Source organism: Nomascus leucogenys, chromosome 3, assembly GCF_006542625.1.
Source record: "Nomascus leucogenys isolate Asia chromosome 3, Asia_NLE_v1, whole genome shotgun sequence".
In the NCBI taxonomy this organism is placed as follows: Eukaryota; Metazoa; Chordata; class Mammalia; order Primates; family Hylobatidae; genus Nomascus; species Nomascus leucogenys.
The window spans coordinates 17,335,889-17,353,025 of record NC_044383.1 but is presented as its reverse complement, the minus strand read 5'-3'; the positions used below and the strand labels follow the sequence as shown (position 1 = coordinate 17,353,025).

Here is a 17,137-nt window from a genome sequence, read left to right as displayed (position 1 = left end):
GGCACACACTAAGTCAGTAGTTAGCAGAAACAACCATTATCTTCTGCCACCCCACATACAATATGGACAGTTTTATGGTGTGCTCACAGTGCATGCTATTTCTCTGCTTAAAGAGGTGCAATGACTTCCTTGGGCTTTCTAGAGCAAGTCAAAACTCTGCTGCCTAGGTTTTTAAATAACCAAGAAAATCATTCTTCAAGCTATCTAAAATAACATTTTTTTTTCCTCTTAAGGAGGTAGAATTTCATCCACTCAGGGGTATAATATTCATGCTGATTGGGAGTGCTGAGTCACTGGCTGGTAGTCCTTGGGTAATGAAAGGAGTAATAAAAATGAGTAATATAAATGGGAAAACTCAATAGCCAATACTATTCACTTGGTAGACAAAAATCTCTTCAATCATACTGAGAGTGTTAGGGGGCAGAAGAAAACAGAGGGTTTTTTTGCAGTAAGCACATTGCAAAGGCTCCATAACTGGCTCCATCCAATCCCAACCCAGAGTCTGCCAGGTTTGCTGCCCTCTCAACATCCCATAAACACAACACTGGACTTGTTTTGATCTCCACCTCCATTCAGACTGTCCTCCTCCCGCCCCTCACTCCCCAGGGTTGCCCTTATCCTGCCCAATTAGACATTCAGTTTCCTTCAAAACCATCTCCAAAACGATTCTTGTAGTAGCCTCTCCTTCAGGGGCACCTATCTGTAAAGCTTCCTCCTGTACTGGAAGAGGACAGCACCCACAGACCAACCAGCCTTGGGTCTCCAGTGAAACTGTTGGTTCTTAGAAAACAGAGGCAGTATCTGCTAAGTCCCCTGGGGTCCCTGTTCATGCCTTGTACAAATCTGGGCAAGTAAATACTTGCTGATTCATTCTAAGTCCAAACACTGTCCCCACCCCCCTCATCTCTGCCACCTACTCCAAAGAATGGTAGTGAGGGAACAAAACGGAGAAAGATTTTTGGATTCAAGAATAAGGTAAGATTTGGATTCACTGTCAACATGATCATTGATTACACTACCAGAGTTCTGCATCAACCTCATAAAAGGACCTAGGCTATCAAATATGAACATATGAGAAGCATGTACATACTCTCAGCCCACACAAAACACCGATTCCTCCGAGCTTTGTCCTCTTTTCCACTTTCATTCATCAAACATCTATTGAGCCTCTACTATCTGCTCAACACTGCACTGGGTCCCAGGGATTCAAAATAAAAGACAAGCTCCATCCTCTCTAGGAGCTCAATCTGGTGTGGGAAGCCAGATGTGTAGACAGATCATTCTGAGAGTGAGAGGAAAGTGCTAACAGAGGGGTGGGCAGAACTCCCACTTGGGGGGGTGGGGTGAGTCAGAGGCAACCTGACTTCCAGCAGAAAGGATTTGGGCTGAGTTTTGAAGAATAAGCAAAAGCAGCAGTATATCTATAAGGGGCATTGGGTGGCATCTTCTCAAAGATTTCAAAGGAAAATGTCACAGTGGCTGTGAATATGGTCATAATAAGACATTAGAAGACCATGTGGAAATGAGAGTCTGCCTCTCCCCACACACACCAAAGACAAGCACCTTGTATTGGTCCATTCTCACACTGCTATAAAGAACTAACCGAGACTGGGTAATTTATGAAGAAAAGACTTTCATTGAATTACAGGCTTAACAGGAAGCATGGCTGGGAGGCTTTAGGAAACTTACAATCATGGTGGAAGGGGAAGCAAGCATGTCTTACCATGGTGGAGCAGGAGAGACAGAGAGCTAAAGGGGACATGCCACACTCTTTTAAACCATTACATCTCATGAGAACATACTCACTATCATGAGAACAGCAATGGGGAAATCCACCCTCATGATCTAATCACCTCCCACCAGGCCCCTCCTCCAATTTGATATGAGATTTTGGATTAAGGGGAGGACACAAATCCAAATCATGTTACATCCCCAGCTGGGCCAGCCCCCTTGATGGCAGACCCTGGCTACTTTTCTGAGGATGGGGTACTGAAAAGAGGTAAAAGAACTCCATGTAGAGGAATCAATCCATCCAAAGACATAGGGGCAGGCGTGGATGAGCATTTTGAAGAACAGGGACCAATCTGGCCAAGCCTTATGGAGATGAATGGGGTGAGATGGAGGAGGGGTGCTAGAAATGAAGGCAGGTATCAGGGCTCGAGGAAGTCTGGCCCAGTATCCCCTAGAAGAAAGCCACTTGTCAATGAGTGGCCACACCCAGCCATCAGCAGAACATATTACCAAACCTACTGTCAAGTGTAAAGAACACATTTCTATGAACTCACAAATTGCATTCCAAAAGATCACTTCAGCTGCTAACAAAAAATTCGTATGAATCAACTACAATTGTTTGTAATTCTCTGTGACTTCCAGCAAGCCAGGCTCCAAAAACAATGCGAGTGGGGCTCCCAGACATCAGGGGTTCAAGCAGCCCCCAATCTCTGACTGCTGGGCTGAAGGGAACCAGGTGCATCAGAGGCTGCAGAAAGAATCAGAAAATAGGCTCCACATATCTCCACAGGCACCCCTGTCAGCTGGCTGATAGATGCAGCCTTCACAGCAGGTCTCCAAATAATAACAGCTCTGGCTGGAGGCGACTGTGCACCAGCACAGGCATCTGGGAAGGGGCATCAGAGAGAGGCAGCTGGGGGAAGTTGGCACATGGGCGCCAGCCCAGACAGATAAACATGCTAAACCATTCATGCACACGACCACCCTCCTCCTGCCCAAGCAGGAGATTCCCAGAAGCCTCATAATCTAGCCCCAGGACAAACTCAGAGACTTAAAAGATGGCTCTTTCCTGGTCCCCAGTAAGCAACAATCTCAATTGGGAAAACGGTACAGAGGGTTTAAGCACTCAGTCAATTAGGGAAGGTACAGAGGGTTTAAGCACTCAACAGCTGGAGTATTATAAACAGTTGTTTTTTTGTCCCTGGCTTGCCTGGGCTATGGGAAAAGCACAAATGCCTTTGTACAGGAACAAGACACTATGCAATTGGCCTCTGCTCTAGATAAGGCAAACCCACTGAGAAACTAGCAAAGCTAGAATTGGCTGAGAAGTCCTGAGAACAAGCCTGGGTCTGGTGTAGAAGCAGAAGGGCATGCAATAAACTTGTACTTCTACATCTGAGCAGTCATGTCTGGCCTTGGAAAGGGTCAAGGATCTGTGACTTTGTCCCACTGTGGGTAGATGAAAGCCCTTCTCTAGGTGTCAAGAAAGCAGACTGAACCCAGGTAGATGGACCTGAAGTCAAAATCCTGGTCCAGGTGTCTTACCATGGGAGTGGGAATTTACAAATAACCAATGAGAGGAGGCTAGAATGACCCATGTGGTGATGGGTTAGAGTTGAACACATCAAGAGGAACTCATGCTTAATATTTATACACCTGGTTATATATATATTTACAGATGTGTGTATATGCACAGGTCAGTGTACTTGCATATACTTATTTGCTCTGTCAGCTAGGAGGGCCTAAAAGAAAGGACACCCCAGTAGCAATAAGCACACCTAACACCCAGATCTTGGTTTCTTGTATCATTCTTCAATGATCAGAACCAGGACTCCTTGGAGAAATGATTGTACAATCCTATTGATTGTGGGATTGAGGTGGGAAATATAAATGATGAGCCTGGAGCATCTTCTAGTGCCATAAGTATTACAGAAGTGCTCAAAAAGTTACTTTTGTTAAGGAATATGTCAAACGGGCATAGAAGCCAGCTGAAAGAGCTCCAAGTGGCCAAAATGGGAACAATTTGAGCAACAAAATAAATAAAATAGTAACAGATTAGAACTCAAAGCATAACATAAGTATCTATGAGTTCATATTGATGGAGGTTATTGAATACATACATACATGAGGGATAAGTGGCAAGTCTCCAGTGCAGAAGAATAATTTACGTAGATAGGCAACCCTCAGTGAGGTGGAGCATAACTCCCCACTCCTTAAAGGTAGGCTGTGCATAGATTTCCTTCCAAAGAGTATAGTATGGAAAGGAGGAGGAAAGTAACCACACCAGTGGAGAAACTTGACACACTATTTCAGCCAAGTGATCAAGATCAACATCAGCTGTCATAAATCACATTGATAGAATGTGCCCTTGATATGATGTGACACAATGGTAAGAATCTAAGTATATATAAACATAGAAAATGCATAGAAAAAATCCAATATTATAATCTTGTGGGACCACCTCATTTATGCTGTCATTGACTGAACCATTGTTATGCAGCACATGACCGTACCTTATAAAGTTTGGGGTAGATTCAGTGAAGAAATGTGTGCAAAATACTTAGCTCAATGTCTGGAATACACATGCACAGAAACACTAGCATTATTATTTTCTCAATAAAAATTTTAAAAGGGGCGGGGCACGGTGACTCACACCTGTAATCCCAACACTTTAGGAGGCCGAGGTGGGCAGATCATGAGGTCAGGAGATCAAGACCATCTCGCCAACAAGGTGAAACCCCATCTCTAGTAAAAATAAAAAAATTAGCTGGGCGTAGCGGCACATGCCTGTAATCCCAGATACTCAGGAGGCTGAGGCAGGAGAATCACTTGAACCTGGGAGGCAGAGGTTGCAGTGAGCCGAGAACGCACCACTGCACTCCAGCCTGGCGACAGAGCTAGACTTCATCTCAAAAAAAAAAAAAAAAAAAAAAAAAAAAACTATATCTATCTATATAGATATATTCTTTAAAAGGACAAACTGCTCTTCTTTTATAGCCACGACCTCAACAAAAAAATCTAAGTTTCCTTCTTTCTTGATCAGGAATTTTGGAAGACAAGTTAGCAGTAGGAGACCCTCTAAAACCTCACCCCAAACTCATGCCCTCAGATGGGAGTGGGCACACAATGAATCTGTGACAAGGAAAGCTCCACCCCAAGGTCACCTGGCAGGGAAGAGGCAGCCTCGCATAGCCCCCGTAGAATGTGATACAACATCTCAGAGAAGGTGATTATTTAAATCTGGTTATCATTTTCCTCATACATCACACACACACACACACACACACACACACACACACACACACACACAAAGTGAATCTATGCAAAATTAAATGGTAATGTTGTTCCGTTCGTGCCGGAAAGATGGATGCATTTCCTACATGACTTCGAATATTCTACTGATCCTACTGAAACATTTGCACAGAGGAGTGTGACTGGTGAGCCATCCACTTTCCACCATAAAAGTGTTCATGCATTTTTCTCATTTCCTAGTTTGCCATCACATAACACTTGGAATGTTTACCTGGAAGTGGTAAAAATAGATTTCATTTATTCACTCAAATCCCACACTCATAAAGAAAACAATCTTTTATAATGTAAGACATTATCGGGGCAGCATAATTCATGGCTAAGGGGTCACAGCTTTATAACAGATGGGTTTTCAGAAGTGGCTGAGTAAACCTAAGACGAAGGCCCAGCAGTTTGACCCATAAGTTTGAAATACGCAAAAGAGCTCAAGTCAAGCTCCTGATAAATGGCAGTGGGCCCGTCACCACAAGCCCACCCCAACAATTAACAGGCTTGGCTCGGCTGCCAGAAACCAAACTATGATTTATTGTTCTCTTCAAATTAATAAAAGCAATGCCATCCATTGTGGATTCCAGTATTTATCTACATGGGAAAGAGCTGATGTTTCAAAATGGCCATGTGAATAGGTTACACTTCTGAAACCACATTCTTTTAACCTTAATTCACCACCATGAGGGAAGCCTCTGCTTTCACCCAGGTTATCTAGTGCATAGCCAAAACCTGCACAAGGGATATTTCTGTACTCTATTAACTCAAGTCCACTTAAAACTTCTCAAGATAGAGCATCTACCGAAAGACAAACAGGGTCAGGGATCTCTCCAATTCTCTCATTTTACAGATGAGAAAACTGAGGCCAGAGGCCAAAGCACCTGGCCAAACTCCCCCTGCAAATGTCTCAACCTTGCTGGATAAAAACTGAGGTTTCCTAATCACCTGTTACCAATCTGAGATCAGAGGCCATTCTGGCCATAAATGAGTTCAGTTTGTTTGTTTAACCTTTAATTAAAAGCTTAAACATTGTAAGGTTTGGCACACCATTCCAGATTCCTGGCTTCTCTTGAAAATCCTGGCTATGTGGCAATTGTGGGTCCAAATTCCTGCCTGGCCTCACTCTGCAGAGCTGGGGAGTAGCCACCCATGGCAAATGGGCATGTGGTATCAAGGGAGCCACAGTCCCGCAAAAACCCCCTTTCTTTGTTGCCAGTGGTCCTGGAGACCTTGGAATTTGGTGTCTTTCCTCTGCATCGTACTCAGCTGAGGCTAAAAAATATGTGATATATATATATATATATCATATGCATGTAATACATATGATACACACATGTATGTATGTATTGCAGAAAAGTGGAAATCTGAAGACACATATAGGAATATTTTAATGATGTCTTGATGAGCATAATTTGCCAGGCTTAAGGACAGCAGATGTAAGTCATAGGCACAAGACCCTCTTCAGGCAAAGCGAGCAGAAAGTGGGCACTCAGCAGAGGTGAGCTGGCTGGGAATGGGGCTACCCGTTCCCACTGCCCGAGACAGCAGAGACTCATGAAGCGCGGTAGTTAGAGCCTCCCACTCGGCCCTCAGTGCTGGTCCTGATTTGCACTTCTCATGTACTATTCCGTGTGTTTTCGCAGCATCCAGAGTGGTCATTTTTAAATGTGAATAAGACCATGCCATTCTCCTGCTTAAAACTCACCTCCGACTCCCTTCCTCTCAGCTCCCTAGATGCCCTGTTCTCCTTGTTCATTTCACACAACTTTCTCCTTCACTCACGAACTCCAGACACACCCCAGGCTTTCTTCTGAGCCTGGAACAGCGGGGTGTTCCTACCTTGTAAATCCTTCTGTCCTCCCCCAGATACTTCAATAATTGGCCCTACTTGTCATTCTCTGGCCACTCCTTCTGCAGCAGCCCTAGTAGCCACCAGCACATCACCCTGAGATATTTTCTTCAGTCATCCCTGTTTGAATTCACCTTATTCGGAAACTTGACTACAGAATGCCCCTCAAGCTAGACTATAAGTTCCACGAAAACAGGACCCTTTGCTGTCTTTTTCACTTATTCTCAAGGTCTAGAAAGTGCCCTGTGCATATATACTGGCTACAGAATAAACATGTCATGCCCTGTGTTTGAGGGGTATCGCAAATTACTGGAGCCGGAAGAAAAATCTCTCCATTAACAAGATCCTGGCTCCAGATGAGAATAAGGGAGGAGGAAAGGCTATACCTCTCTGAGCTCAGAGTCTTTAAGGGACTTCAGCTGACAGTGCAGGGAGAATGAACTAAATGGTGAAATCTTTATACTGTGCCCACTTACGCTTTAAAATGCTCTGCTGAGTGGTACTGTTGTGATTTCCAAGTGGCTTGCTCAGTTTCTGTTCGATTTCAGAATCAAGGTTGAGGCAATGGATGAGCATTCAAAAGGTGCTTCAGTAACTTCAAATGAGGCGTGCATGTGTGTTTGTGTGGTCCTGACTTCATCATTAGTAAACGATTGGTATTAAAGTGCCCTAAAACTCAAGACCCTAGACACGCGTGCACATATAGAATTTTCCATTGCATTTGAAATTGTGAAGAGCAATTCTATGGTACTTTGGAATTCCTGAGAGCCACGCAATGTCTCTGTGGACAACAGGGAATGTAGGTCAATTAAGTCTCCTTGAAAACATGGCCCCATGGCCCTGGAACTCGTATGTAGAAAGGCCCAGCTGCAAGCCCGCTGGTCCTTGACCGTCCTCAGACTCTGTGGTCTAAGCGTCGCAAGTGGCATTTACAGATGAAAGAACAGAAAGAAGCTATAAAATGACATGAGAGCAAGGTAGACGCACACTCTCACATGCACATGCCACAGACACGGCAGAGAAAAACCCAGCAATAACTGCTGTGCTGTCACCTACTATAACAAGATTGATCTGTAGTGAAATATAAGATAATGCAATCCAGAGGAAATAACTTCTGTTTCCTCTGAGAACGTCTGATGTTGTCAACTGCAAGCCTGCTTCCCTCTTCTGCCTGCCACAGTGCACAGCAACCCAAATAGGCAGGGACTCCACTGGGCAGAGTCCTCCCTCCCTCACTGCCAGAAGCACACATTTATCAAGCGGTGTTTCCCCCAACTGCCCATGACTCCTTGGCCAAGTCAAAGCTAGCAGGGCCTGGATGCCCATGGCGTGTCCAGGAGGGCAGGGCCACTCAATGTTGCCATTGTGTGCATGGGCCTCAGACAACGCAGTGGCATCTGTTCATTTGAAGCTAAGTCGTTTTCTGCTTGTTGATTTCTAGCACAATTCATCATCCCCATATTTCAACTTAATGGTACAATTCTGGCCCTGAGTTTCAACCACAGAAGACCTTGTGGAGATCACGGTTTTAGATTCTGTCTGTAAGACACAGAGCTGATGTAACTGTCACCAGCTGAACATTTTACGGAGCAATATTTTCATAAGCAGGATGGCCAGAAACAAAGTAAGGAAGGGGTACCAACGGGCGAGCTCTTTGCCATTATTTGAGAGAATGTGTCTCTATACAAAATGGTCCAATATGGCCACAGCCATGTAAATAATTCACAAAAGCAAGTTCAGTTCCTTCCATTTGAAATCCAAGTAATACCTTATAAGGGAGCTGCCGACCACTGACACACAGAGCAATGGGTAGCTAGTGGCTTCCATCTCTGGCAGATGTTATTAAGTCTCCATAGCTGGTGATTTGAGGATGATTATAACTTTTGCTCCGCATATCATTGTTACTGACAGGCAAATCCCATCAATCGAATGGCATGATTGATTAAAAAAGAAGGCAAACTTGACAGAGGCAGTCTGGTAAGCCATTTTTTTCTGCCAATTACAACCACCATGAACGCTCACCATTGTGTGTAGAAAAGCCAGATCTGACACCAGCTTCCCCTCTCCCCATTCTACAGGAGCCTCAACACACATGTTCCAGAAAGACTTTCCAAACTCAAATGTTTTGTGTTTCAAGAAGAAAAATGCAATTCAGTGTGGGGTTGCTTACATTCTAGTTCACAGAAAAAAAAATGATCTGCCTAGAGTGCCCCAATGACCCCCCACTTTGTCAAGGAAGAAAACTCACTGCAGCAACAGGCCCTGACAGCAGCACTTTCATTACACGAAAGTCACGACACCTTTTCAATTTTGCTCATCTCTTAGTCTCTAGCCAAATGGAACTTATTACTTATAGCTTGTTGGGATTTATGAATTATTTATAAAAGTAAGTCTATGACTCCAGACTCTTAAAAGACAATACAACAGTACCCTCATTGTTATCCACAACTGCACTTCTATCAGAGAAAGCAGATATTCTCCATAACACACACTGCATGTTTGGGGTGAAATAACAGTTGTGAAAATACCAAGCCTGTAAGATTATTTGGAAGCTATTTATGGAATGCCTGGGTGTATTTTTAAACCAGTCTCTTTTATTCTAAAGCCAGCCTTAGATTCCAGAAAGACACAGAAGATGTGTGCTACCAACATATTTCCCAGCTTGACTACAAACAGTGATACCCTGCTACTTTTACCCAGTAGTGTCAAACTGTGATAAAAAGGCAATTCCCCCTTGAAGTATATCCAGAAGGTTCGAGGAGGCCATGACCCATGAGTCTCCTGCTGCACCCCAGAGCACAATTGCTCTGCATCCTAAGTGGGGACTAAAACATGGGCCAATGTGGGGTTAGGATTTCACCTCCAGCTCCTCAGAGCACATGACCTTGCCTGGTAAAACAGATGACACTGCACACTCTCACCTGGCTGACACTATCTCAGTCACAGACCCAGATGGCGAGATTGAAAGGCATGAAGTGGCCAGCCAGCCATGGCCTTGCCACACCTCTACAACAGTGGCATGTTTGCTTGGCAAAGAAATCTCCACTGGCAATGGTATAAGGAGCAGCAGCTGGGCCGGATGCAGGAGCCCCAGTGGACAGGGGCCTTCCCCCAGACTCCCCTCCAGAGTCTCAGCCCTCACCAGGCCCACAGCATCCCTCCCTCCTTCCAGGGCCCAGCCACAGATCCCTCTCCAAGTGTCCCTGCCCAGCTGTCCAGTCTACATCCTACCCCCAAGCATGGTTCAGAGGAAGAAGCAGAGGTTGGACAGCAGAGGCTCAGGGAGGCTGATGGCACTTTAAGCCACTGTCTTCGTGGTGTCCCTGAAGTCCCATATGACATGTCCATAGAGAATGGGAAGCCCCATAACCCTCTGCACACAGATCATACCCATATTCCCCAAAGAGCCCAGCCAGTGAAAAAGCAGGCAAGAAATGGTGAACTTACCTTGCTGAAAAACATCTGCCAAGAGAGAAGAAAAATTGGGGAGGGGAGAGGGGAGAAAGAGAGGAGAAAAAATATTAATAATAATGTTGAAAAGGACAATATGATGATGACATATGCTGACTTTGCTAAGCACTCCATGCATATTTCCTTTAACTCAGGAGGGCAATGCTTAAGAGCTCAAGCTCTGGAATGAGGCTGCTTGCATTTCAATCCTGGCCTCACACTTACTAACTCTGTGACTTGCAGTTCCCTAAACCACAAAATAGATCCAAGTAAGGGAAAAAGTAAACAAATGATGTCATGCATTTTAAGAGCTTAGACCAGTGCCCAGTGCATAGTAAACATAGAAAAATCAGCAGCTATTATATTAATATTACTTTCACAACAATCTTATAAAGTAAGTTTTATTATAGTTCTCATTTTATAGATGGGGAAACTGAGGCTCCAGAAAGTTAAGTAACTCATTCAAGGCCACAGAGGAACAAGCAAGGTCAAAGTCTGTTAGAAAGGTTGAAAAACTTAATGTATTTTTTTCAACAAATATTGAGAAGCTACTAAACACCCTAAATGCCAATTACACTGACACCAGGAAACACACATCTAGGGCCAGGCATGGTGGCTGACGCCTGTAATCCCAGCACTTTGAGAGGCTGAGACAGGCGGATCACCTGAGGTCAAGAGTTCAAGACCAGCCTGTCTAACATGGTGAAACCCCATCTCTACTAAAAATACAAAAATTAACCAGATGCAGTGGTGGGTGCCTTTAATCCCAGCTACTCGGGAGGCTGAGGCAGGAGAATCACTTGAACCCAGGAGGCAGAGGTTGCAGTGAGCCGAGATCACTCCATTGCACTCCAGCCTGGGCAATAAGAGCGAAATTCCATCTCAAAATACACACACACACACACACACACACACACACACACATCTAGTTAAAAAAAATAAACAAATAAGCAGTCACTAACTACAACCCCCACCAGAAATTCAATGGCCTGGTTTTGAATTTTATGTAAATGGACTGATCATCCATATTGTAGCACATGGTAGCTCATTCATTCTCACTGCCATGTCGTATTTCACTGTGGGGTTATACTACAGTTTATTTCTCCACTCGAATGTTGGTGGATATTTGGTTGTTCTCCACGTTTGGCAATTAGGAATTGTGATGAACATTTTCATACATATCTTTTCATAAACTTATGTACAAATGCCAAGTACTTTTTGACATCTCCCACGTGGATTCAGGTTCCCCCTGCTTATACTGCCTCCCACTCACTCCAAAAGTACGCTCATTTGCTCATGCTTTCTCACTCAGTAACTTAAAGACAAAAGAACACCAGCAGAGATACAGACAACACCACTCAAGACGTGAGCCAGTTCCTGCTTTGACACTAGGATTGCAAAAAGGAATGAAACCTCTAGAAGAGAGTTTGACGGTACATAAAAAAATATTAAATATGCATTCCTTGGCCCAACAATACCACTTCTAGGACTCTAATCTAATGAAATAATGAAATGTATAAAAGAAACCTACACAAATGTTCATCATGGCATTGTTTATACTGGCAAAACACTGGATATTGCCTGATTGTTTGGCAATAAGGAATCAAGCCAAATATGTCTCACACAATGGATTATTGTGCAGCTGTTTTAAATGGCTATTTAAAGACCTTGATTATTTTGAATGAAAATATCCGATAGCAAAATGGCACATATAATCCTGAGCCCATTTGTGTACCTGTGTGAAGAGAGACCTGTGACAATGGTCACAGAAATATTGCTTATTTTCAGGAGATAGAATTCAGGGTCACCTTTTTACATTTTATGCAAGCATTTCTGTATTAGTTTTTAGCAATGAACATGCCTTACATTTACAACCAATTTTAAAACTAAAGTTATTTTCATCTTAAAAACTAAGTAGGAACTATATCATCAACATCTAATTTTGCTCTCTGTCATCACCAGAAACATCAGCTCCTACAAAGTCACAAAGAACCAAGGGTCCATCAGTGGTGTGGCTGAGACACACACCTCGCAGGTTAACAGAATGCAAGAAGAGAAGATCTATGGTGGCAGTTTTCACTCCACTTGGGCACACATGACCCCACGGGGAGTCGTTCATACTCCCCCAAGGGCACACTGAGGCCAGTGGTTGTGGTGCAGGTAAAACAGATTGCAGGCTCATAATTCTCAGGGAATTGGCAAAAATATCATCATTTCTTTTACATTCAACAAAGCCAACTGGGATGTAAATGGGTCCTGTCAGTGCCGCTACAGGAAACCTTGACTCTGCTCTAATTGATACCCACTATACAGTAGTCTCTAACCTCAGTAATTCATCATTAATACAAATTCTGATCCAGCAGTGTATGGGATGCCACTGCCCAGAGACTGGGAGAACCGTGCGCAGCTCCCTAAATATACCATTTCACATGCGCTTGCTTCCTGGAACCCATAGTCTGCACCATCCACCCTCTGACCAGCCGGCACACCTGGAGGAGCCCTCCTACTCAGCCTTCAAATGTCACAGCCACTGTGAAGTTTATTCCCACAGAGAGGGAATTCACTGTTTCCGCTTCTGTGCTCCTGGAGTAATTTGTGCATGTTGCAATTATAGCTCATATTATAATGAGTTATTTATATAGACCATGAGCTCCTGAGGATAAGAGCAATGAATGTCTCTTAATCGCCTTTGTGGGTCCTACCTGCCTGGCCATGGCAAGCTCCTACCTACGAGGGAGGGAAAGAGGGCTGGTCTGTCCTAGCACTCATCTGATTCAACCCCCTCATTTTACAGATGAGGAAACTGAGTCCCAGACAGTTCAGAGATTTTTTTCTCAAGATCACACATGGAGTTAAAGGCTGAGCCAGGACTACATGAGATTCATTTAACCTTAATGAAGCACAAAAGCTCATCACTATTATTAGCAAAGTACAAGTTAGAGATTTATCATTCCCCTCTAATGAATACAGACAAAAATTTCCAACCCTGAAAACATTAGTGAAATAAGATTAGTCTTTGAAATACGGATTCAGTCTCGACATCCGTCCAGAATCCTCAGCCTCCTCTGCATGGTTTTGACAAGGAGCACTTCCTTCAAAATTCAGTACTGATTTGAATCACTGAAAAGTATCAGTGGACAGGGAGGATAGAAATTCGGGCAGGGATTTAGTGACCTTATTCTGTCCAATTCCATTGTATATTTCACGCTTTAGCAGACAAATATATATGGAGTAACTATTTGTATCTTCGATTCCAAAAACTCATAGTAGCTATTTTAGATTTTTCCAAAAACTCTTTTAAAGCTTCATTTACATTTTGCACCATTTTATTCCAATGTAAATTTTAATAAACACTAGTACAAATATTGCAACAATTTTGCAAATGGATTATCTTGGAACACGAAGTTTATGTCTTTCGTGGTCTGAGGTATAAATCATTCCATTCTCATTATTATTATTTATCTTTTTGGTCTAATAATGGTTTGGGTACCTTCTTTTAAAATTTCACTTCTCCAGAATGAAACTGCGATCCTGGCTCAGGCACAAATGATTCATGGACAGACAAAAGGGAAATAAAGGAGAAGGTGGTTTCTGTGCTGTTGGCTACATTTTAACTTCCTCTCCCAAACTGTGGATATCAAAGGATATTAGCCATTGAAATATTTTTACCATTCGCTACCCTGGTGTTCCTGTCCACCACCTTCATCTCCTAAACTATAGGGAGTAGTCACTTGCAAAAATCAAAAGGCCTCCAATTTGAGTGTGATATTCTCCTTTCAATCTAACCAACCACAAAGTCAGGAGTCAATCTATTACACCTGCTGAGCTTGAGTTTCCTTGTTGAAAACCCAGGCATATTCTAACACCCCTGTCATGGTGCTGTGAAGGTAAAGTTAAATGATTTATACAAATGTTTTCCCATTCCATTGGTTGCTGTGGGGAATTACTCCGAGAATAAGACTCAGGGCCATCTTTTCTGCTCTTGCAGGAATAGAAAATCATGCCAGTATGAAGTGGGGAACTGCCAGTGGCCGCTCTAGCCACAATCAGGTTGAGCCCAAAGGGCACCAGAGATACTTGTAAAGAGGAAATGAACTCCTTCAGACAAAGCTCTGCTCATACTCACTTCCCAAGGGAGAAAACCCCAACCCCAATCATTCATGTGGACAAAGGAAAGCCTGTTCTCCTGCACACCCCCCCTCCCCCTCCCCACCAGCCCCTGGAGCCATTCTGGTCCTATAGATAGATGAAAGGGCGTGTATAAGTTGGTGATTCAGATGTGAGAGGAAGAAAATAAGAAAGAAGGAACTCAGATTGCCTTTCTTAGCCCTGCTGTCCAATTTCTTCAGTTAGGAATGAGCATCAAGGATACTTGCCCCTTCCCCCACAGCTACTAAGAGATTCACACCCTAGAGATATTTAATGCACTGAGTCCTCCAGAGACAGGGGCCATAAAAAGACTCGATTATTTATTATTATTAATAAGTTATGGCAATTAGGCTGGGTGATTCCTAAATGTTGCTGATTAAACTTTCTTGAGTGCTGCTCATCCACATGACTCGTGTTTACCTCGATTAAAAATGACTTAACTACACTCTGGGTGAACCCCTCTCTTGCGCCTGGGTTAATAATTAGCAGTGCACAGAGCCATGCAGGTTAAGTGAGTTGGCTCTGCTTTATTTATCTATTGCTTTGTTTTATGACGAGAACTGGATGGCAGTCTTATTGCCCATTCAGTCTGCTAGGAATAATTTACTATTTCAATCCATAGTCCATAACTATGGTTAGAGAAACCCTCACTATTATTACAATATCACACTTAGCCCACACGCCACAGTATTAAAGGTATGGCAAACAGTGAAACTGTGTGTGACTTCCATAAAACTGGGGGAGGTAAAGTTACTAGTTCTCAAACAATGTAATCATACTACTCTCTCAATTTTGCTTTCTTTTCTAGGTTAAATTATATATGAGGGGAGTTTAGTTTCTTGAAATGCATGCACTTAACTCCCATTTAAGAAGTCTCACCTGGGGAGACAGCTGTCTTGCGAGTCCTCCTGTGGTTTGAACTACAGAAAGAAAATTCTCTTTCAAGTACAAGTGCTTTTACAGTAAAGCACTGCGAATTTTACTGGGACCCAACTAACCAGGGCCAAGGAAGGGAACAGCTGGAATGAATGTAGTTTTCTTGAATGGAGTCAGTTCACCATTAACCAAAGTCAATTTCCCAATCAGCTGAGCTGCCCCCCTCACCAAGGTTAAAAAACCAGCAAGCTCTGTACATAGACACAAAGAGTAATAAGAATTCAGTCGGTACATTTCTTCTGAAAATCTCTGTGAATGGAGTGAATTTTTTCTTTCTATGTTGAAAAGTGGGGCCCATCAATGCCTCCCTACTTGTTGAGTACCCGCGGCACTCCAGGGCAGTTCTGTTTTCAGTTGACAAAGCCCAGGTCCAGACCTGCATGTGGGCTCTCCAAAGGTGACAGGATGCGTCCTTATATGATCCAGTGCTGTGGCACCACAGGATTATGGCCACTGGATCTCAATGACCTGGGATCAAGTCCCAACCCCTTACCAAGTGGACACCCGGAGTAATCACTCAACATATTGTAGCTTACATTCCTATCTATAAAATGGCAACAGTAGGGATAAGCTTTTTCCCTACCACAGGAATATCATGAGGATCAAGTGGGATAATTTAATCAGCACAGAGCACAAGTACTTTGTAGTCAAATAATATTCGTTCAATCCTGGCAAAGGCCAGCATCCTAGCCATACTAGACTAGCTATTTAAACTCTATGAGTCTTCACTTCCTCACTTGTAAAATGAGGATAATAAAATTTATCTTGCAGAATACCTAGGAGGACAGTCAAAAGCATATATGTAAAGCACTTAGCACATGCTGGCTGGTTTATGCTGCATGTTCAATAGGTGAAAGTCAATGGTATAGTAATAAGCAACAGAAACAGGGTCATAAAAACTCAGGTTCTGAAGTCAGAGCTGGTCCTATGTCTGCCTGTGTCATCTTGGGCAAATTATTTTATCTCCCCAAGCCTTGATTTTCTCATCGGCAACATGCCAGTAACAACAGGTAATTTTTGCAGAGACCAAATTTGCTATGGAGACTGAATGAGAGATTGCCTATAAGAGAACACGATAACTGGTACCCAGAAAGTCTTCTATAAATTATAGTATTATTATTCAAAAAACATTTATTGATTGTCTACCATTTGAAAAACCTCTGCAACTTCATAGGACTGTAAAGGAATCATGAGAGGAAAATTCATGAAAATAAAATGGTCCTTCTAATTCCTTCTTGTCATCCTGTAGCTATATGCCATTCAGAAGCCCCAAATCAATTCTCAGATATTACCTATGAATGAATTATTTTTAAGCCTTGACATCAGTGATCCAATGACATCCTACCTTCAAACACCAGTGATCTAAGGTGGTGGTTAGAACCCAGAGGTGCCAGAAACCCAAGGCCTGACCTTTGTTTCGGGTACCACTCATTCCTTTAACACTGCCCGTCTCCTCTGGACCTGCCTTTGTTTCTCAAGACCACCATTTAGGGGGCTCAGCTAGCCCTGTCCTGGGCTTTGATCAGCATCTCAAGCCACACTCCCTGGTGGATAAGGGTCAAAAGAGGTAGGAACTGTATGGGGACGGCTGAATTGGCAGCACTGCAAAGAGAGCTGTTCTGTTCCCTATAGCGGGGTTCTATGGAGAATTTGCCTGATAAAAGGGTTCCATTGCTTTATTAAATAAAGTTTGAGCACAACAAACCACTGAAGCAGAGCCCCTTC

At 43.3% G+C, this 17,137-nt stretch overlaps 1 protein-coding gene across 3 annotated transcripts in view; it reads right to left on the bottom strand.

The window, feature by feature from the left end:
- The window catches only part of GFRA1 (GDNF family receptor alpha 1), a 219,800-nt gene that overhangs the window by 147,644 nt on the left and 55,019 nt on the right, over positions 1-17,137 (bottom strand). For 2 of the 3 annotated variants that reach the window (XM_003254986.4, XM_030806568.1), the window contains exon 5: positions 10,325-10,339. The exons of the other annotated variant lie outside the window; for it this stretch is intronic. In XM_003254986.4, coding sequence (XP_003255034.1) covers positions 10,325-10,339 — 15 coding nt within the window. The remainder of the gene's footprint in view (positions 1-10,324; positions 10,340-17,137) is intronic. 3 annotated transcript variants of the gene reach the window in all.